The following is a 22,798-nucleotide window of genomic DNA, read 5'->3' on the forward strand; positions in this document are numbered from 1 at the left end:
CTTTGATGTTTACTGATTGGAGAGATACAGTATAATACCTATAACTCTAACTCCGAAGGCAAAAACGTGACGTACCGTAATAATTAACAAAGAATCATGTTTTAACCATTTTTGTGCACGATCAACAGTCAAGAGCTTTTGTTATATGTAGAAGGTTTAGTGTAGGAAGTTTAATCAAATGTATAACATTTTCATAAATGTTAGTACCTGCAAATGAATCATAATTTACGATTGGGACGTGTCAACCCGCCATGGTCTGACAGTTTGATCTTTAGAGACCAACTTGTTTTACTAAGTTCGAGTTGAACAAGAGAGATTTTGACATGCAAAGTTTGTCTTTTAATCAGGTTTATCGACATGGGGACAGATCACCTGTAAGATTTTTTAAATCAGATAAATATCAAAATTATTGGCCACAAGGAGAAGGACAACTTACTCAGGTTAGTTCCCAGACTTAAAAATGAAAAATGTTTTTTTACAATTTGTATTTTTCACTTGAGGTCCAAAAGGCAAACACCCTAAAAAAAGCGAATAATTATTATAATCATGTAGCAACAAGTTCTTGAGTTAAGAATGTGAGTCCACCTGTGTAAATAGTTTATTTGTGGCAAATTTGAACAATAAGGTTTGTTGGGTGCTATTTAAATTGTCATAAAGTTAATTTTGACACTAGTTCAGAGTTGTTAACATAATCTGATTACCATTTTCTCTCTATTTACTGTGAATTATAGATAGGAATGAAACAGGAATATGAACTGGGCAGGTTACTGAAGGATCGTTATGTTGAAATGAACAAGCTCCTGAATTCATCATATCTGTTTAAAGAGGTAGACACCAGTTAATATTCATTTCATTCTAATAATTAATATTTTATTTTATGTATTAGCCATTACGATAAAAGTACAACAGTTTACAACTAATATTAAAGGAAAAAAAACAGTTTAATAGTGAGGAAAAGTAACAATAATATAATATTTTTAATGACTGATTTGTCAACAATATTTTCAGACTGTGGGGTATCTATTGAAAAGAATAGTAGGTGGAAGAAGAAGGCGCAATGTAGGGGTTTTAAACAAAATGTTTGAATGGGATGGTACCTATATCACATAGAGAGGAAAAAAGGATTGTTCAGATGAATTTTTAATAAATTTTTGTACTTCCAGGGACCACTACCCAGGCACCACCTTTTGATGGGAACACTGTGAATTTTTTCTAAATCTATCACACAAGTGATAACTGAAAAAGAAACCTGACTTAGTATTGATTTTTTTTTCTACCCCTTGTAACAGATCTATGTTCACAGTAGTGATAGGGATCGCTGTATCATGAGTGCTCAGGCCCAGCTTAATGGTCTTTATCCACCTCATGGAAAACAGGTAAGGTCACCATTGTGAAGTAATGTTCTTGCTTCAGGATTTACTAAGGGATTTGACTAGTTTTTGAAAACTTGAAAATTATGAAAAACTTAATTAAGTTTCCAAAAGAAGTCTGGACATTTTTTTTGGCTGTGATAAGCACTCACCTCTGAGCCTGTAATTTCTATGAAACACATTCATATCATGATAATAACTAAATGAATCAGGGAAGTTAAATGGTGCAGTTGAATTGGAGGCTGATGTGGACCTGAATGGTATTATTGCCACAGAGTTCAAGATTTAAGCTTTAAAGGTGTAATGGATTATCATTGCCAGAAAGAAAATTCACTCTTAATGGGAGGTCTCATTAGAATGGAGAAATGATTGGTGATCTGTTTCAATCTAGATATGGAGGAATGGTCTGGACTGGCAACCAATTGGAGTTCATGTGGTACCAAAGAATGAGGATTATGTAAGTTTTACTTTCTATAATTGTATTAGAAAAGTTGTTTAAAATTGTTTTCCATCTAGTATTCTTAAATATCCATAAACATTTAGCTTACAACTTTAATGTCTTAAATAGGTTTATTCATTATCATGTATTTTCATTGGCAAAAAAATTATGAAAGATATATTTTTGCTTGACTTTATCTTTGTGATTTGGCAAGAAAACTGAATTTAAGGGTATAAATGTAGATCCAAATTATAAATTATTAGTGCAACATCTACTGTTACAAAGCAATTTCAAAATCACTTACCCTTTCTTAACTAAGTACATTTTTGGGGTTTACTGTATATCTTGTTCACTTCAACGTACCAAAATGTTTTTCCTTTAAGGTTCAAATTTGGCTTGATTGGCTGATTGATATGACTATATTTTATTGGCATGGGATTTGATATTATCAATGTTTTACCAGTTGTGAAAGTTAAGTCTTGGTAACAATTTAGAAATAACAACTAAAAGGTGACATGGAATGTAATTAGGGATGTAAATTTTGGAAATTTTAAATTTGATAGTATAACAACATTTGTGCTTAAAAATCTTCTTAAGGATTCAATTCTTGTTAAAGTAGCCTTACTGATTTCTTACTGATTTCTTCCTTTCTTTAAAATATTGATGTTGATTTGCAGTTACTGCGGCCATATGATTACATTTGCCCTCGCCTCAGTGAGCTGAGTAAAAATTCTAAACAAGAGGAACAGTACAAAAATATGGCCAAACAAAACAAGGTGAGAAGGATTATCTTTTCATTTCCTTGTAAAAACCTTTTGACAATAGGTTCCTTTTAGTACCCAGGCTATTTTTTTGTTATTTGTCTATCTGTCTGTCTATCTATCCATCCATCAACTGGTCTATCTATCTGTCGGATTCTCAGTCCATAAATCCATTCATGCCTTAAATTCATCATCTTGAGTCTTGGTTTGTCCATCTATTCATTCATCCTTCCATCAATCAATGTGTCCATTTTCTGATCAGAATTTCTTTGTGCCCCTTAGTCTTAATGCATAGCAGTGTGCAATTATGAAGAATAATGTATACATTATAACATGTATTGAGGATGATTTGCCAACATTACCTTGGCAATTTCTGTTTAAACGCAGGAGGTACTGGCTTATATATCAGCACATGCTCAGCAAAATGTAACTCTAGACAATGTTTGGGGAATCTATGACACACTTTTCTGTGAGGTATTTATTGGCATTTTTGTTTTAATTAATATGCCAAATTATGATGTATTATATGACCTTTGTTTATTTAATGGTCAGTAGTTTCTTTCAGCATCATCCACCTGCATTTGACTTGACTGTATTAGTGCAGTTTTCTGTTTTCAGTTTTAAGTATGTTAATGTGTACTTAATGTATACGGAAATTTACATAGTTGATTTTATTAAGTTTTCATTGTATTATAACTCATTAATTCAGTAAGTTACTGCAAGAGAGTTTAATAAACTGTTATTATTATAAATAAAATTTATTTTAACCTCTGTGTTGCATGTAACCTTTGTTTAAAATTGGTAATTATTTATTTAAATGTTATCAAATGTTTGTCTCTAGCTTCCAGAGGAATTGAACCTGGTTTTAGTTTTCTTGTTTTGCACTGAAATGGTACATACTAAAAGTACTGGGAAATTTTTTTGTGAAGATAGGCCATCTGCTGGACAAGTTTAATTAGGTTTTCCAGTCTTGGTTTCTGGTTTTTTTTTATTATTGGTTTTGTTTGTTTTTTTTTTTTAAATTTAGAAATCACATAACCTGACACTTCCTTCTTGGGCTACAAATGGCACAACTTGGGAATCCCTCAGGAATTTGAGTGAATTTGAAATGACATCATTATTCAACTCTCCAGAGAAAGCTAAATTGACGGGAGGTTTGTCACACTTTCTTAATTTTTTTTTATTGTTTTATTGAAATAAATCAGTGAAAAGTGAGAATCAGTTGATCATTCAATGAAAGCAGCCAATTGAAATTTGAGAAGCCATTGCTATGTTTGCAGCATTTCTTGAAGCATTGGTGAGAGAAATCAAAGAAGAAATGTGCTATTATAAAGCAAACAAACAAACAAAGCTTGATATCCTTAATATAGGATTCCTCTGCTGTACAGAATGAAGCTTGTTCAGGCATTCCTAGGCATCCATTGTTTCCAAGATAAGCTTCCATAAATATTGCGTTTAGTAGTTCTGTGGCCAGTGGGGAAATGCATCTAAGTTTTGTGGCTTTAAACCAAACCCACTCAGCTTAACTAATTATGCCAAAACGTCAGTTTAGAAATTGTGTAATTAATGTAAACAGATTTATCAAACTTTCTGACCTGTACTTAGCACGAACGAGTATTGTAAACCTCTTGGTCTAGTCTGCCATGTTTTATTTTTTTGTATAATGCAAAGCAGGTTGGAACCTATTTACACAGGGGGCCCAATACACAACACTTTCCTTTCATGTATTTTGAAAACTCACATGGCAAGATTTCTCAACTTCTTGCCAGCTTCACTTGAAGGTGTATTTTCATTGAGGGAAAATTTAAAAGCTTAATTAAACTTCTAGATGGTTGCATGATTGATGAGAATGTTTTGTTGTTTAACTGTCATTTTTTCAGTTTTTATTTTCTCAATGCCCTCTAAAGGGATAATAATAGTAATAAAGTTTATGTTCTCACCCCTTGCCAAATGGCTTCTGCTGTAATGAGTCTGAGTATGACCCAAAACATATTTATGCCCAAGAACATGTAGTCTATTGTTATATTTTCATAATATTATTCAGAGTTGAAACTCTTTCCAAGTACATTTTCAGTAATGTATTGTTGTTGGAGCATAATGAATGGTATTTTGTTTGTCTCTGTTCTCGTAAACAAGAGTATATAAAAACATTGTTTTAAAACTCTATTAGACAAAAACATGAGGATAATACAGTTTAAAATATAACTTAGACACAACACGCACTCTGAATGGTCAAACATCTATTGTATATTTGCTTGTAAACCCATAGCAAACTGAAACATCTTCCTTTCCTGTGAGATGGTGCCACATGAGGTGAATTCCTAGATCTAAATTTATAAAAAGCCTTTGGTTTGGTTGAAATGAAAAGGACACTTTGAATGCCAGAGCAACAAAAAATATTTTATTTTTCTTGGGATTTTTATTTTAATCTTTTATTTTTCGTGGGATGTTGAACTAACTTTTCTTGTGTTCTCCCAACATCCCAAGTGGTTTATTAGCCAGTTAAGATTTTTCTCTGTCATATTTTATAGGAAGTTTAGTGGGTGCCATTATCAAGAACATGCAAGGTTACCTTAAATCAGATAGCAAAAAAATGTACATTTACTCTGCTGTAAGTAATTTGATCTTTATTTATTTGTATTTTACATGGAATGATTCCATTTAATTCCCTGCGACACCTTATTCTTTGTTTGATCACTATTTTATAGACAAAGTTAGAGAGGTTTTCAAACAATATGGACCATACAAGGTTCTTTGTCTGTTCAAGAAAGAAACAGAGTGAAACAGAATGTTGTGTATATGAAATAATGTATTTAATAATTCATCATACAACCATGTAGTCATGTGACTAAGAAGTTTAAAAGGTGCTGACCCTGGTGCTGAAAAGCAAATGAAAGTAAAGATGAAAAAGAAAGTATCAAAACCTTAAAAGCACACAGAAATTTGAAGTTAGACTTAATTTAGCATTTAATATTTGAGAAATGCGCTTTCTGCAGCTGTTGTTTGATATGTGATTGGTACGGCAATACCTTTTCTTTAAGTCTGCTCAGCAGTCTTCGTTTGTCTTCGTCACGCAACACGATACCTCATCCATCAGCTGGGAATGAATTGCGTGACAGGTAGTAGCATTTTATGTGACGAGCCCAAATAAGGAGACAAGTGTTATGAGAAACTATCCAGTTTTTTTGTTTGTTTGTCTCTTTTGCGTGCGTGTGTGCGTGTGTGCTCATAGCAATTATCATTGTAAGGGTAGAACTAATCCTGAATTTGATTGGTTTCATTTTGTTATGAGTTCTGTGATTAGTCTAGAAATCTCGTCCTATCTCGTCTCAACCAATCACATGCAAAACTAAAACCAATCACGACTTGGCCAATCACCGCGCAGCCTAAGAGCAGGCCCTCATTTTTTCAGCGCCACTGGACGCTCGTTTCTCCGCCCGCGGAGACGAGTCGGGGAGAGGTTTACCAGGGGTCTGGCACTAACAGTTATCAGTGTTAAACCGCTTGCAGACCTCACGCTGGCTTGCATGCTCAAGGTCTCCAACTTTCCCGCGAGAAAAGTGCCGAAGCGCTAATATAATGCGGTGTTCATTGCGCTTCAGGCAAATCCCTGAGATGTACTTCTTTATTCTGATAATTTAGCTTTGGCTTCAGACCACTCAATCTAAAAGCGTTTTAAACCATCACATGTCACTTTTATTAGCGTCAATCCCTTATCAACAAGTTTATCTGGTGTATAGTGCCTTGCTATCATGGCAGTTTTAACTCGTACACATAATTCACCTTGATCTTACCATGTTGTTTGTCTGTGAACGTTACAGCATGACACTACAGTGGCTGCTTTGCTGAGTGCCCTGAATATTTATGATGGGATCCAGCCGGCTTACTCCAGTGCAGTCGTCATCGAACTCTTCTCAAATGAAAATGATGCTAAGTAAGTGAGGCACGAAATTCTTCCGAAAATTTCAATAGCTGAGGCTAGAAATGCGAAAGGAAAAAGATCTCGCATCTTCAACACACATCAGATTCACCGTGAAATTACTTTAAAATCGTGCTAGTGCGACATGTGTTTTGATCTTTGCGCCTCTTTGTCGATCTGCTATTTTTCAACATGAAATTGTAGTGCAGACCTCGTAAAGCAAAGTACCGTAATTCATCTGATTGGTCTCAAATCTTCGCGCGGGCGGAGAAAAGCGCGTTCTGCAGCGCTCATACGAGGGTCTGACCGTTGGCTATAAGATGATAGCCGTGACAAACTTAACTTGAGGATCCATTCATTACTTTTACTTATCGATACTAGCTATCAATTGTGACAAGAGAACATTTAGTTATTCTCTCTCAGAAGCGACTAATAGAGATGGACCATATGTGATAACTGTGGTAATTTTCCTTATATTTTCTTTCGCAGGAAAAATGCGACGGTTCGTATAATGTATCGATTTGGCCAAAGCAAAGATCCAAAGGCTCTCAAGTTGCCAAACTGTCCACAAGATTGCCCTATGGATGACTTCATCAAGTAAGTGGTTCAGTGGTTCACCGTCCAAGTCAGCCTGAAGAGAAGCTGTAACTTAGAATTCCTTTATTTTGTGGTTACAAAGTGCTTCATAATCCATGTGTTTGGACACAACCCTCTTGTATAGAGGGTACTTGGAAATATTTCAATTTATCACTTTTTAACGTCGACTGTGTATTTCATTTTCTTAATCAGAGCGACTTCGGATGTTGTTCCTGATGATATCGACAAGGCTTGTGGAAAAACAGCGGCAAAACCAGCTGAAGAGAAGTGCCTCCAGACCTTTATATACAAGAGTAAGTTTCTTTGTCTTTTGCTGTTGTCGAGCTCATAAACGCTCTTGTTTTGAATTCGATTCTCGTCAGTAAGAGTTGCAGACAAGGCATAATAGAGTTGATTACAAGTGTTTTTACGTTATGTGTGTGTAAAGCAAACCGCTTGAACGCGAGTGTCTTTCATGATTTATGGACACGATAGATGTTTGAAAGGTTTAAAAACTGTACGAGTTGTAGGTGAGTACAAAACCCATCCTGTTGACCATGAATGACGAAGTATGCGAGTATTTCATGCTATGTTCCATTATATTTTCAACAAAATTATAGAATGTGACGTCAAGCCTTGTCGCTGACCAGAAAGGAGATGCTTTGCGGATTATTTTCATATCATTAGCCTTTCTATTAAGCCACGTGGGTCATTAAGAATCCCGTTAAACCACCCATGCAGTCTTAGTTCTCCTTGCAATCACCAATGTTTTTATAGAAGGACCGATCGTAAAAATCTTATTGCACTTGTTAATAACGATCTGCGAATGTTGGACTACACAGTAAAGTATCCCATCTTCCTATATCTCTCAGTAAGTACGTGCGCTATGCCATGATCAATCAATTTAGTTTACAGAATAGACCTCGAACTTGATTAGTAAGAAATATTTCTTCGGAAAAACCTTTTACCACGTGAGATTCATCACCCTGAGCTACCATACACTTTAGTAAGGAGGTTTTATAACAATTTTTTTGTCTTGCAGGTTTCTTGGCAGCCTTCATTTCAGTCACTGTTGTGTTGGCTCTTCTTGTGTTCTGTTTGTGCGTCAGGTGCTGTCGCAAGCGATGCCGAGGAAATAACATCACTGTGTACAATACCGATCTGCTTAAAGACGCTCGGCTTTTGGACAGACCAGATTATGATTCAGATACCTGAGCTGTCTTCCATTTCCAGTCACTTTTATATTGTTTAAAATTTTTTTGCCCATAGCCATCTAGAAGTCTCTTTAAAGGACACATGTCCTTTTAAGGACTAACCCTCGCTAGAACGATCATCTTACGCAATCCGGCGGCGGTTTCTACCGGATTTAAACCATTTACAGTAATAATTTCTTCAAAAACCTACATGATTATTTTGATAGATTTGCTTTTCCTTCACGAGTCGCCTGAGTTGCGCTTAACCGAGGATCATGTGCATAACCATCCTTGTTGCTACAAATTTCCTTGTAAATTAACAAAGGCAATGTCGTGTTATATCCAAGTAACACACCTGATTATATAAATTTGTCGAATGTAATGACTTTTCCACTGGATAATGTACTTATATTGAAAGGAAAAAATGTAGGCTGATAACGATTAAGACTTTTTAGTGTTGACGGGGTTCCACTGTTATGAGTTAGTCCGAGTAAAGATTGTCGGAAAATCAACCAATTCTTTGCAAACTTCACAAACAAGACGAACTTCGTATCAAATAGTAACGTGACAGGTAAAGAAAAGTACAGGGGAAAAAGAACAAATCTGAATCATTCCTTTAATCTGCTTTCGATTGTGGCGTTAAATTTTTCATTGCGTGTCATATTTGTAAGATATATCAATGTAGGATGTGGTGTGGATATTTTGCAGGGGGTTCAATGTGTTCTTACTATAAAAATGGGTCGGATAATACATACACTAGTTTTACTCCCAATGTAGTAGGTTTTGTTCTTCACCATGAATGACATTAATCACTTTATTCTCTCTTATTGATATTTATGAATTATGAAAATTTGGTTTGCATCCTACAATATTGTTTCACACTTTGCAAACGGTGTTGCGTTTGTAGCATTGTTTTACTTCCCATGTAGTAGGTTTTGTTTTTCACCATTAATCACATTAATCACTTTATTCTCTCTTATTGATATTTATTAATTAGGAAAGTTTTGGTTTGCACTTTACAATTTTGTTTTACACTTTCCAAACAGTGTAGCGTTTATGAGTTATTATTTCAAATGGAATTGATACAATGAATTCAGCAGCTATATTTTTAGAACTTTAAATTATTAAAGTAGGTAGGAAATGGTATTTTTATCGCTTATCACAAGCCACAATGAACTTTGAAATAAACTGAATATTACTGCGGTGTTCACCTCTATTTTGGATGAAAGTGTCATCACTTTTACAATTGACTAGTTAGCTGGATTGAAAAGAAACATTAAATTTGCTGAAGGAGACTTCCCTTTTAGCATCTGTCGTGAATTCAACTGGCGAATATACGAATATAATTTTGTAAAGAAATTCAGCATATCGCTAGTGGACATCATTTGCTATTGCCTTAATCTTTGAAATTATTCGTCTTTTATGCGATTGGTTTACATTTTTCTCTTGAGTAAATTTTTACAGTACAGTATGAGAGCGTGAACTTGATCTTCAGTCTGCAAGCAGACGTCATAAGGAACTAGGCCAGCGAACAAGGTCTCTGACACAGCTAAGTTATATATCAACTTGATTTCAGTACTTTCCGCTGGCGCTGCTTATTTTCAAAACTTGTTACCGACGGTTGAGGCAATGTAAACAGCCCCAAAACACAACTTGTTAAGAGCTGGTAGAATTGAAGGCCTACAAGATTATTGGTTCTAGAAAACCGTGGCGAAGTAACTGTGTTTGGTAGACGTGTGTCTGCTTTGCTGTTACATTGGGGGACATTGATTACCACTGGCACTAAAAGAAAAATAGAATGAGCGCAAGGCACGCATATGTAATAGAGGTGAACATGCGGTTTTAGTTCTTTGGTTATACGTTATACTATACTCATATTTCAAATTGAGAAATTAATCTGAGTAAACGTATTTAAAATGAAAATCACAAATTAAACAGGAAATTTTCAAAAAAAATTGAAGAAACCAGCTAAGTAGTGAGGTAATGTGGTCTACATGCAATCGATTGGTGACAGTTCTCGACATAAACCACTGGAAAACGGCCTGGCCGGCTATGATTGGTCTTAAACCATAATGAATGCATAATGAAACGTTTCGACGCAACCTTTGATAAAGCTTCTTGGAATCAAAGCAAGTTTAATACTGATTTATCTTAGTTCTGTTTTTTGTTTTTGATTGTTTTATAAACCCGTGAACGACGTTAAAATGATCGTTTCTTAAAACAAGTCACACCAAGAAATTAAACGCTCAATTCTTCGTTTGAGTGGACTTATGCAAGAAAGAGAAAGACAAATAGAACTCCTTGCAGTCTGGTATTATTAAGTGCAGATACCAAAGGTTCCTTTACAATAGCCTTCTGTGGTATTAGGTTCCAAATCACAAAAACCATAGGGTGAATGTTTTTATGAATGCTACTTGTCTGATAGAAAGCCTACAAGGCCGCTCTCAAGCCCCTAGCAAGTGCTTAAACCACTAATAATTCACGAACTTAGAAAAAGTGATAAGAAAAATAATTGCATCTCGCACCTGCAGTAGTCGCTTTGTTTGTTGGCAGTACGCTAAGAGCTCCTACCGGCGAGTAAGTTGTTACATACGTCGTAGACAGTTGGACGTTCGGTGTCAAGGTTTCTATGGAGCGAATAAATATTTAGCACTCCGTTATTGCTAATTTGCAAGAAACGAACGCAGGTCAATTACTGAACTAAAGGCTTGAGCGAGCGCGGTGGAATGGCGGATAGCACAAGAACAGTCTTAATCGCAGTCGACGAGTGCGAGCACAGTGAGAGAGCTTTTGAATGTGAGTAAGAGAAACCTTTCCTAATTTCTTCACATAAAAATGATGTTTCCCCATTTTTTTGAGACGAAATACGTAAAAAATATATATATATTACTGAGGTTTTCTTCCGTTTTGTTCTGGTAGAGACAAAGTGATTTAATCTTCTTCTTTGGTTGTCAATAGGTTCGCGCCCGCTAGCCTAAAGGAAAAAATGAAAGAAAGAGAATGAATTAAAATCGGAAATTTTATCGAAACACGAGTTAAAGATGACGGAAGCGTTTGCTTCAGATTTGACGACGGCGTCAGTTTTGCAGTATTAAAAATAACCACAAAAGCGTCTTTCTCTGAAATTCATATGACTTACCATGGCCTTCAATTCCAAACTGAACTAAAAATGATTCAAGAATAACTTAAGTATCGTTTTAAACGTTGAGAAAAGATTCCCATGTAAAAACCGCATAACTAGAAACTCAATTGAATAATTTTAGCAGTTTTCACCGGCAGATGTGGTTGTCGTAGATACACGCTGATATAAGTAATATGATATCGCAAATTTCGAACTTAATTTGGAAAAAGGCCAAAATTCAGTTTCGTTTTTTCGTTTTAGAAGAAATGGAGTTTGATGATGCAGTCCAATTTAATCAAAACAGGATGCTTTTAGCATCGCTTGAAACTAAGATAAATTCTGGCCAACAGTGTTGCCATAAAAAGACTTAAAATTGTTATATTCAAACGGAAATTGAAATCAACAGTTTTATATTGTGTTATGTTTCTTTATGTAATCGTTCTTGTACTATACGCATCTAACGAGAGAGAGTATTCTTGGAATTCTAAGGCTATTGTCTCAACTAAAAAAAGGAAAACAAAAAATTAATCGAAGGTCTATCCATTATTTTCTCCAACCCTCTGTTATCAAATGTTTGATAACAGATGGTGTCTCCTGAGTCTCCTGATTATGTTTTATCGCAACTTAGCTGTGTTGTTTGGTCAACACCCTCTTCACTTTGCTCATAAATGGAGCTTTAACACGAAAATATCTGAGTGTTTTTGAAGATTTTTACCGGAAAAATGCCCAAATTAACGATTTTGGCAACGTTATCAGTGAAAATTATGTATGAAATAAGCGGTAATGTGGGTTCCCTCGAGGTGACACCGGTCAGCTGAAATCAGTCCTTGCACACGATAAATAATTTACAGGGCAGATTTCAGCTGAGATTGCAATGAATTGCGGTTTGTCTTTCCACTGGTTCTCTTTATATTATTTTATTTCCTTTATTGATTATGTTATGCCAATTAGCTTTGGCTACTAATATAGAGATGCACAAAAAGCTTACCGTCTATTACCTTCATATCCGATATGAAAGTCGTGAATCAGTTTTTAAGTCGTATTAATAAAGAAGGTTGTAGAAAATGTAAAAAGGCCTATCACTCGTCGGCAATCTGGGTTTCAAATGAAGAAGGATTTGACTGTCACAACTTGACGATTCAATAAGCATGCTGAGGTTTACAAAATCTCATCAGACCTTCGGCAGGTTTCATTTTTTACATCAATTTTGGGGACAATTTGTGGTACGTTGTGAAGAAGACAGATTTAATCAAGACATGTGCTTTTTGGGTCCACCTCTTGCCCACTTTCATAATAAACTCAACGAGAAGAGCTGGCCACGAGGCCTGGGTTCGAGCGTGATATGTTATATCAGGGTCATTACTTCTGACCTTTCGGTGAAATAAAAATACGCAGTTAACTATTAATTCCTCTCCTTTAAAGTTATACTCCGACTATGTTCAGTTTTTAAGTTTCTTGCTCCCAACCGACACATTTAGTTTCAGAGGTAAAACTTCTTTGTTCATGTCTGCAGGGTATTTGAATCATGTTCATCAGGCAGAGAACTCACTGATCGTGCTGTACTGTCACGAGAAGCTTGATCCTCCAGCATTGTTGCGTAAGTTGAGGTGTCTTAGCTGTTTTTACCTCGGTATCTGATTCCGTTCAACCCTCCAATTTTATATAAAGTCGCTGAAAAATGACAATTTTTGAAAAGTTTGGAACCCTGAGAAAACAAAAGTATGAAGTTTTTTTTCCTTGTGAGAAACTAACATTTCCCTTTACTTCACGCTCGTTACGATTAAATAACGTCTTTCCTTAATCAATTTTAAGTTCTTGAGTTGCAAAATTCAGTTTTCGCCAGAAGTGCACATTGATTCCACTTAACTTTAATTCTCGTTTGCTGATCTTTTCCGCATCTTCATAATTTGAAGCCAAGCCATTTTGTTCAAAAATAAAATGCAGATCTTAATTTTTCTTTTTCAAGACTAATGAAAGACTTGTAGGGCTATCTCTACATCGAGGGTGCAGCATATCGCCTGAATTGTATACCTAGTCATTTTTAATGAAATGCGCAAATTTGTTTTTCTCTTCGGGGGAGCTGGTTCTTAGTTTATGAAACGGCTATGAGGTGCTTGAGAATTTTCACTTTCTCCTTTAATTTTCTGGGACAATGGTCTTTAGTATTCCAAAATCTCACACATAATTGCCTACTTATAACTTGCAGATTCAGCACATTCCGAAGAATGGAAACAAACTTTAAAAGAACACGACGAGAAAAAAGACAGGGTAATCGAGAAGTACAAACACAAATGCGAGGAGAGAAGGGTAAAGCGTGACAATAATACTAAATATTGTAAGGTATCTTGACCTTATTTCACATTTTTCTAAAAGGGCAACGACATGCACATTAGTATTGTTTTCTTTCCGTTCTTTTGCTCCAGCTAAAGGCAAAAATCAAGGTAGAAGCTGGAAAACCCGGCGAGACTATTCACAGAATAGCTGACCAGCAAAAGGTTACTTGTATTGTGATGGGAGGCCGCGGGATGTCAACACTACGGCGCACATTATTAGGTGGAGTCAGTGATTACGTCATCAAGCACACTCAGATCCCTGTTATCTTTATACCGGGTCAGCAGTGAATGACGGGGGCTTGGAAACGAATTATTCCGCTGCCTCGTGTATCGTTGTCATAACTTCCCACTAGAAGGTGTAACGCATTGAATGAAAAGTTTAAACCATAAAATGTACGCTTGGGTGTAACTTGAATTTTGCACTTACAAGGTAGATTAAAAATGTTCACAGACAACGGGAAAGTTGAAAGTTTGCTGTTTTCTTACTTATATCACCGTTGATTATAATTTTCCTCATTTTCCGGGCCGTTGATCTAAATCCGTGAATGACTGCCACCTGGTACCAAAGTAGAAAGATCCTATTTTTGCATTTTGGTGTAGACAGTGGATTTGGAAGCAGGAAACACCTCTGCCATTTATGGTATCTATAAAAGAAGTAAAAGTACTCTACGACTGAAAAATGTTGCCCCTCCTCTTCCTCTGTGTGTTAGAAATCTTAGAGGAGGTTTGTAGACAGAAAAGAAAGGAGGCTAGCTTTGCTAAAGAACAGTTCATCAGATAACTCGCATGCAGCATCCTTTACTTTTTTTTCTACTCTCTCACCTGCGACTCATGACTGATGGTCATGATAGTTTGTAACTGGTCAAATTTATACTCTTCTTCATGTTATTTTACCCAGTGTTCTCGACTGATTTTTGCAAAGAGGTGGTAAAAGCAGAAATTGTTTCCTCTTAAAATGAATCACTCCCTTTCATTTTGAAATTTCAATTCTAACGATTCATTCATTAAATAACACTAAAATAACAGGGATTATTTATGATATCAAGCCCAACTGATTTGGGATGATGAATGTTGGGCAGAAGTTTGACAATAATTATAGGCTGCAGGCTGTCAGAATTTCAGCGCAAGCACATTGTTGGATGGAGTAAACGATTTTCGTGCTCTCTTAAACTTTTAATTTTTAGTCTCGAACAGTTTTTTTCCTTTTTTTAAGGCTGTGTCCTTCGAGGTGTCTAGATAGAATGAGCGCTGGGAGTTCTTTTCTTTTGTTTACCTAATCGCATTTAGCAAAAGAATAATTTGAAAAAAGCGTTAACATCATTTTTGGAGATGTTTGTTAGGGGCACACCGTATGAAATCCTGGAAGGGAGGTTTTTACCACGTAATTCAGATAAAAAGGCATATCCAGCACGCGCTGTAATAAAATAATCATACTCGTACCAAATCATCGAGACCCAGGTCGTTCAAAGGGTAAATAACACTATCAACAGGATAAACCTCTATTCGATGAATAGCGCAGTACGGTTTGTAAACACTTATCCGCTGGAGGGCTATTTATCAGTTGGATAGAGTTATCCACCCTTTTAACAACTGGGCTCAAGTGACGCTTTCCAATCAACCGCTCCGTCCCTTAATTTTGCCAAAAGGCTCCCAGTGGAATCCTTTTAACTGTATGATGGATTTCTCATTACTGGTTTTCGTTTCGCTCAATCTCATAATTACCCGATTAAAAAATTACAACAGCTATGATTTGGCGCACAGGCTGAAAACATTAGTATTCTCACTATAGTATAGTGCAATGACGAAGTCTACGGGCAATGACGTCTTGAAGTGGTGTGAGCACCAGTTAATAATTTTGGTTTTGTTCAAGTATGTAAGAACCGCCTTTAAAAACAGTGTTCTTAATACCTCATTAACAATATAGAGCTGTTTAAGTACGTACGAAACTAGTTGTATTCTTTCACTCATTGGCTTAGTAATTGCAAATAGTTCATACTTAATTGACAGTCTGAATCAATTCAGCTTTTCTTTTGTTTCGGATCAGTGTAAAACAAAGCTGTTAATCATCGATTGTATCACTGCATGAGTGGGAAAGAAAAGATACTGTAAAAGGACGCGATAGAGGTCAATTTGCTCCCGCTCGACTGATTTCAAGGCTGTTTGTGTACATTTACGTCGTGATGAATATTTGAGTAGGTGTAGTTTAAATCAAATATTTAAGAAAGGGAATGTGGCTTATTTGACACGTGAAAGAGAGTCTTTATGATGGCTATCCCTCTCATTAATGCAAGACCGCGCATTACTTCTCTGTGAAAAGCTTCATTTCCTACCAGATTGACGTACAAGCTTTAATCGTCTTCATTTCCTTAACAAAGACTTCAGGAAAGAGCGGCTTGATATCACAGATGCATTTCAGCTTTCCTCAAACACAGATCTTTTAAAAACCAAACAAGGAAAAAGCGTGGATCGAAAATCAAAAACACAATTTACAAGCTTAGTTCTCTAGAGGACGGCGAAGAGGCCGCAGTCGATAAACCCTGCGAGACACTGACGTAGCGACATGGCCACCGATCGAAACACACGGGGTAAAAATGCATTGGAGTTTGGGAAAGCCACTATGTACGTTATTTCTGAGCGAGGTCTACAAACGGAATCTTCTATGCACAATAAAGCCGCCGAGAACCGAATATTTTTGGACAAGGCTGTTTTCTCTGGGAAGAAGGTGAACTTTTCGCACACCAGATCAGTCGATTTTAATTGGAAAGAAGTTACTAAGTCTTCCAAGCAAGACAAAAAGCTACGAATTTTGGATTTGAATGAACTTGTCGTCAACGATAAGATGAAAACGCTTGTTAGTCCTGAGAAAACTCGATATTCCGCAGGTGCTAAAAGCTTTGGGAAGAATCTAAATCGACCGAACTTGTGTTGTTATGCGTCAGAAGTTAATATGGCAAAACAGTACAAACACGGAGCTGAAAATATATTCATCACTCGCCTGAGCAAAATATGTGATGATTCTATGGATAATTTTGAGAAAATCACCGCGGAAGAAAAACCTGAGCGTCAGAAAAGAAGCAAAGCCCAGAACAGGAAAGATAATGAAATTTTTGAGAAAAGTTGCCTTCTACGCAGCCATGATGTGGATTCACTGAAAAGCGAACAGACATTTGAAACCTTTGAGGATATTAAAACTACAGGTACCTCTGAACAGGAAAATGATTCTGAAAGCTCTAGCACATTTTATAAAGATTGCACTTTCCAAGTTGAAAAGCTCGAAAAACGTGGCAAATGCTATTTAAAAAGAATATTTTATTCCAAGGGACACCCTCATTATTCCAAACCGAGCAATATCAGCTGTTTACCACAAATAGAGCGGAAGTTGGAAAAATGTGAACCTGCGAAACATTCACATAAAGTTGGCAGGAATAGCAGCTCGAGCAGAGAAACGATTGAGGAAAATAACATTCACAGGCCTAGAAATGATAAACTCCTTCCTTTGAATATCAACGTTCTCAAAACCAGCGAGACACAAAAGCATAATTTAAAGTCCATTGTTAAGCTTCCGACAGTTGTAGACAACAGAACTGGACAGGTTCACCTGTCTTTACAAGCAATTGCTTTCGAGCAGAGCGACTATAATAAATGGTCGCGGAAACGACAGCAAACAAAACTTGAAAACGCGAAAGCGACATCTTTTTCTTTCCCTTTGATTGCAAAAAGCAGTCGTTAAACTGAACACTTTGTCAGTCCCAAGCGAGGTAAATTGACAGTTAATATACTTTCTTTAAGATAGCAAAACAATCTATAGGAAAATATAAAGAACAACTTTGTTTCTAATTTGCATGGCTCAAAGATCTAATTATGGCCAAACAGGTGTTAATAGAAATTAAAGATGAATTTGCATAAAAGGTCAATAAATGTTTTCTTCAGAGGAATAATATCAATTGTTAACACTGCGTAGGTCAGAAAAATACACTAGTAATTCAAATGTGTTGTGTATGTGTTTTATTTTTGCTCTTTTTACGATTCTCTGTGATTAAGGCTTCTTGATTCCTTTTAACGGCTTGGCACTGCTGAAAGGAGTTTCATTTTAGAGTACTTTGTTTTAGCAACTATACGAGTAAGTTATATCAGTGAAAATCACCTTTAATTTGAAGAGTTTTACACGCCGGGTAACTATTTTAGAAAATTCGTAGCTAGATTTGACTGGTCTCGAATAATCAGTTTGAAGTTTAGACATAAATTACGATGACTTCATTGGAAACTCGCCTGGTCTCCGTCTAATTATGGATCATTAGCTATAAATTGCGGGGAAATCCACAAGCACGATTTCGATGAGGGTATTGTAATTTTCAAATTCAAATTAGAATACTGTTCGATTGAGGAGGCGTTGAGAGAAAACCAGAAGCAAACAAATCACCTCAACCAGTGAGGAAAACACCAACATCATAAGACTCTCATGGAACCAACTAGAGTTAGATGTTAACACTTTGTATTCAACTAAAGCCCAACGCGGATAACCGATTCGCGGCTGGTTTAAAACTTTAGTCTAATTGGCGCAGGGTTCTTAAACAAATCAAGCACTTCTTTAAAAAATGCCGGTTCAATGTGGCAAGGATTGGGCCCCAGAGATGCCCTATATTTAAGAGGAATGCCCCTTTATTTACTTTCTAGAATGCCCTTCCCCCCCTGTTCCTCCTCCATTCGCTACTTTGAAAATTCGTATCCTGCGATCAGTCTTTTATATCAAAAGCTTTAATATTGCTATGACAACATAACGGTTATATCTTGATAAACATAATTAAAACATTGAACTTAGTAGCATTCAGGTCAGCCTGCTATGGCCGTTATGCAATTCTAGCCTACAGTTTGGCGTTCTCTTACTCAAAAAAGCGCCGGTTATCCTGGAAAAATGAAAATTTGGTGTACGACGCGAAGAAACTAGCCTTAAAGGATGGTAACCAGTCGATAATTTCTTAAATTCCTTTAACTTACCTTTCACGCCAACGATATTTGTTTGCAATGTAGTGAGAAAGCCGATTCTGATCACTATTGCTGTTATAAATAAGGGAGAATAATGGATACATTTTGCTCGATAAACATGCAAGGAAGCAAATGAAATAGTTGGACAGTTTTAAAATTTCCATGAACGAAATCATTTGGATCAAGATGATTATTACTCTTGTTGAACCTACAACATGAAGCTGATTTTTTCCTTTATTCGCTACCTTCTCAATTTGTCACCTTCACTTTGTTCTGGTTTATTTTTTTCCATCTGAGATGTCCTCCAAGCCAGCAAACTCTTCGTTAAAAACTTTACTCGTCCCATTTTATTCCAGACTGTAATCGAAATGTTATTTAGTAACATCAACTGAGTTGATAATACTAAATTACGTTTCGTGACGTTTCAAACGTTAGCCCTTCGTCGGAGCGATCGACGAAGGGCTAACGCTCGAACGTCAGCTTTTAAACTCTTTACGGTGGTCAACTCTTCCATCTACACAGCACCACAGTTTCTTTCAATACTTACCCCCTTTATTCATGTATCGACGAAATGATCTGATCACCCATGCAAATCAAACGATATCTATTGGCTGATACTTTTCTCTTCTTTTATTTTATCACTTATCTTTGCGGTGATGTATTGATATTTTACAGAGGAATTACTCATTTCAAAAGCACACTCAAGAGTGGAAGAGTTAATGAGGCAGCTTTCGATGTCTACACAATCATGCACTTTATCATCCTTGTAAACACGGCCAAATTAGTGAAATGTTTATGAAAAAGCCCTCCTAGCAAAATTTGGAACAGCTACAGCACCAATTTCAATGCTCTTACATAATCGTGGATCAATGAAACTTACTAAACCACAAATACGTAGTCCGTTTGTCTTGAAAAGACTTCAGTCGTAGCTCGTGCGTGACCATATGTCATAATCACTTTCTTTAAATGTGAAGCACTCCACACAGCAATCTGGAATCTTCTTCAGGTAATCATTGAATATTTTTTCTTGTTCACTTTCACTGCCACACCCCAAAATACATTCATGTCCTTCGCACAGAAACCCAGTGACTAACTTTTGAAGATTTTTACGCTTAATTTGCTTTTTCTCTTGGAATTCGGCGGTGCGTGGTCTTTCATTTTGTCGATAGACTTTCCTTATCAGTTTACTGATCCGACCAGAATATTTCCAATCTTCATCAAGCTGTACAAACGTTTCTTTCTTGGAGGTTAATCCGCTTCTCGTAGGGGTTTTACTTTTGTTTAATCCATGGATAGTAGGGGCTTTTGTGCTCTTTCCTTTCGATGCAGCAGATGGCATGCTAACTGTTCCCGTAGGCAATTTTTTTTCTTGTTTAACTGGTCTTGTTTGTAAAGTGCAGATTGCCACAGTCATGCATTCAGGATATATGAGGGTTGCCCTCTTAGTAATAGGTTTTATTTCATTGTCTTCCTCCTTAGTCGCCTCGTTGCTGTTCCTTGTGTTAAAACTAAATCGGAAAGGTGTTGTTTGTCGGCGATACTCGAGCGGCTCTTTTCCGAGATACCAACCTCGAACAAGCCTTGGTGTTCGATGCAATATTTGTTCAGCGTCAAACGATGGATCGGACAGAAGTTCTCGTTGTGTTGCTGTTTTCTCGAAAGGAACTAACTTCGGTTTCGGAATGCTGCTTTTCCACCGAGGATATATTGTTTCCTTACCAATATCGCGAATGTCTTGCCGATGCAAGTTGCAAAATGTTGGACTTCCGTTATTCCTTATGGTAGAATATTTCACCTTTGGAGAACTACAAACACATGCCATTTTAAAAAAGTTTCTACTTTGGACAAATACTCGAGTTCGTTTTGAATCTGACTGATGATTTTCGTCAGGTTCAACTGCACTTTTTCATTATTTCATTTCAAAGTTTAATTAAAGTTTTCATGTCTCTTGTAGCAATCTTGCAGTATTTACTTTTGGTGACATATAATTTGTTCGCGAGAAAGTCTAAATAATTTCCGTTCTATTTTCATCTTATTTATTCTTTTACGGTTTTTTTTCTTATATACCCAACATCGTGTAGGATGAGGCCACTTTCTGGGAACTTGGAAAAGCAGATGTTCCTCGTTTGCTTTTCAGGACGTTTGCTTTCGAAACTTGGAAAGTAAAAAGAATGAAGTTACTCTTCTTTTAGCAGGTTATGTTTGACACAAAACAATATTTGAAAAATGTTACGTCAGCACATTGTATGCATAAGCATTGCAGGTTTAAGTATCCTTTTTATTAAGGTGAAAAAATGAGCAATATTATTGAAATACTATCTGTTGAAGTGGTTTTTGTGCGTAATCCACGCGACACTATCATGAATTATGTCAAAATAACGGATAAAAGGTTTCGTTTTTAATCATTTTGCTCTGTTTGGCGAGTTTACGCGTGGAGCACTTCGGCTATAAAGTTCAATCGATGATAAACCTGACTCATGTTTGTGAAGATGGTGTGGTAACAATCTTGTTTGATCATAACGGCGAAATTCCACTGTACTCAGCTACAAGCATGACGGGGCAACAGCTATTGGTCGGAAGCTCCGGCGGCCGGCCTACTCAGTATTTCCGAGAGAGCAAGGCAATACTGAGAAAAGATCAACAGAGAAAAAAGGACTGCAAGTTATCGCTTCATCGAAAACTTTGTGTTAAAACGAATGGCAAGAAAGCTCTTGTTGTTGATAAGAAATGGGCTAAGGTTCGCAAGTCTGTGGCAAAGAAGGCCATCGATGTCAAGGTTTGCAACCCCACACTGTTAGAATCAGAAATTCGCAAAGGGCACTTGGTTGCATCAAACTACGGCAGAGGTAACAAGGAGGGGATGCTAGCACAAACGTTGTTCCTCAGTTTGGACGTTTCAATTCTGGTCCATGGCAAGAGTGTGAAACCAAACTTGTAGAGTGGGGAAAAACAATTGTGCCTTTAACGGTGCCCAGAATGTGAAAATGTACATCGTGGTTGGTGCAGTTCCCTCTACAGTAGGTGGAGACTCCGAGGCACGATGGTTCGGCGAAGAAGGTTTCAGTGATTATAAGGATGAGAATGGTTTCCCTGTGAACTTTCCAAATTACCTATGGACCGCAGCCTGCTGTACTTATGAGCACAAGGATGACCGAGGGAACTTGTTGCATGAGATAATAAACACGGCCTTCGGTAGAATAAATGACCTTGGAGATTCTCCATGTGAAAAGAGGAATATATCTGTACTGAGTCAATATTTGTCCGAAAATATTAAGGGGATTGTAGACCTATTTCCAAACAGTCCTCAGTGCTACAGTAAGAAAAACTACATCCCTTTACAATGTTAGGGAGCCAATGTTGAGATGTCGATCTTCCACCCCAGTTAACCAGGCCCCTTGAGCACGGTTAAAAAAACTTCAAACATATTCTCAGAAATACAATGTGATGCTTTTCGTGGACGACGAATTGTAATTTACAGGCCATTCAATTTTGTCGAGGCGCTACTCTTGGGCTGATAAATATGCTAATCAGAGGTCATGGGTTCAAATTCCGTACAGGCCTGAATTTTTTTCAGACCTTATTTTCACTACTGCTTAAGTAGTGTTCATTATTGCGAAGATCGCTTTCATAATTAAATATGCTAATGTCGTTAATAGATCTTTTGTACGGAACCATTAGTTAGAGCGCATTTCTAACGAGTGACGTCAAACCAAAACTATGTACGATAATCACACTGGCCCATCAGAGATTAGGAAAATATGGGAACTCATAAAAAAAAACTTGAGAAAATTTTCACTCATTCATTGGGATGAATTTTAAAGTTGTACTCATTTTCCAGCCTCCGGAGACGATATTCACTTTGATCGAGATCCTGACCCGATCGAGTAAATTCTTGACTCGCTTCTGTGCAAAGAAGTGTTAACTGAGTCTGGTATCGAATGTAAGGTGGTTAAACTGTAACCCCAAGGAAGTTACAATATTCACTGTTATTAAGGGGCGGAAATGCTCGAGCACACGCTCCTACGCAGCCGTTTTTGGGTTGTGATGCCATACTCTCCCACAAAATTAGCTTATTTTGGGAGGATTATGACTCAACCATCGCG

General features: G+C 36.8%; 3 protein-coding genes and 1 pseudogene across 3 annotated transcripts in view; all 4 read left to right on the plus strand.

Moving 5' to 3' along the window:
• Positions 1 to 9,474, plus strand: part of LOC113681467 (prostatic acid phosphatase) — a 10,156-nt gene extending 682 nt beyond the window's left edge. The window contains exons 2-13 of the mRNA XM_027198555.2: positions 348 to 440; positions 732 to 827; positions 1,290 to 1,376; positions 1,762 to 1,827; positions 2,487 to 2,585; positions 2,958 to 3,044; positions 3,598 to 3,724; positions 5,102 to 5,181; positions 6,392 to 6,504; positions 6,979 to 7,086; positions 7,279 to 7,379; positions 8,108 to 9,474. Coding sequence (XP_027054356.2) covers positions 348 to 440; positions 732 to 827; positions 1,290 to 1,376; positions 1,762 to 1,827; positions 2,487 to 2,585; positions 2,958 to 3,044; positions 3,598 to 3,724; positions 5,102 to 5,181; positions 6,392 to 6,504; positions 6,979 to 7,086; positions 7,279 to 7,379; positions 8,108 to 8,280 — 1,230 coding nt within the window. The 3' untranslated portion in view covers positions 8,281 to 9,474. The remainder of the gene's footprint in view (positions 1 to 347; positions 441 to 731; positions 828 to 1,289; positions 1,377 to 1,761; positions 1,828 to 2,486; positions 2,586 to 2,957; positions 3,045 to 3,597; positions 3,725 to 5,101; positions 5,182 to 6,391; positions 6,505 to 6,978; positions 7,087 to 7,278; positions 7,380 to 8,107) is intronic.
• Positions 9,475 to 10,762: 1,288 nt separating this feature from the next.
• Positions 10,763 to 14,169, plus strand: LOC113681484 (uncharacterized). Its single transcript, XM_027198573.2, has 4 exons — positions 10,763 to 11,054; positions 12,893 to 12,976; positions 13,586 to 13,686; positions 13,803 to 14,169. Exons 1-4 carry the CDS (start codon positions 10,985 to 10,987, stop codon positions 13,998 to 14,000), a joined length of 453 nt encoding a protein of 150 aa, XP_027054374.2. The 5' UTR covers positions 10,763 to 10,984; the 3' UTR covers positions 14,001 to 14,169.
• Positions 14,170 to 15,757: 1,588 nt separating this feature from the next.
• On the plus strand, positions 15,758 to 17,700 carry LOC113681483 (uncharacterized). Its single transcript, XM_089195818.1, has one exon. It carries the CDS (start codon positions 16,273 to 16,275, stop codon positions 17,440 to 17,442), a length of 1,170 nt encoding a protein of 389 aa, XP_089051944.1. The 5' UTR covers positions 15,758 to 16,272; the 3' UTR covers positions 17,443 to 17,700.
• Positions 17,701 to 21,010: 3,310 nt separating this feature from the next.
• On the plus strand, positions 21,011 to 22,787 carry LOC149049694 (uncharacterized; annotated as a pseudogene).
• The last annotated feature ends 11 nt before the right edge of the window (positions 22,788 to 22,798 follow it).

Source organism: Pocillopora damicornis, chromosome 2 (assembly GCF_964200805.1).
Source record: "Pocillopora damicornis chromosome 2, jaPocDami1.2, whole genome shotgun sequence".
Classification (NCBI taxonomy): domain Eukaryota; kingdom Metazoa; phylum Cnidaria; class Anthozoa; order Scleractinia; family Pocilloporidae; genus Pocillopora; species Pocillopora damicornis.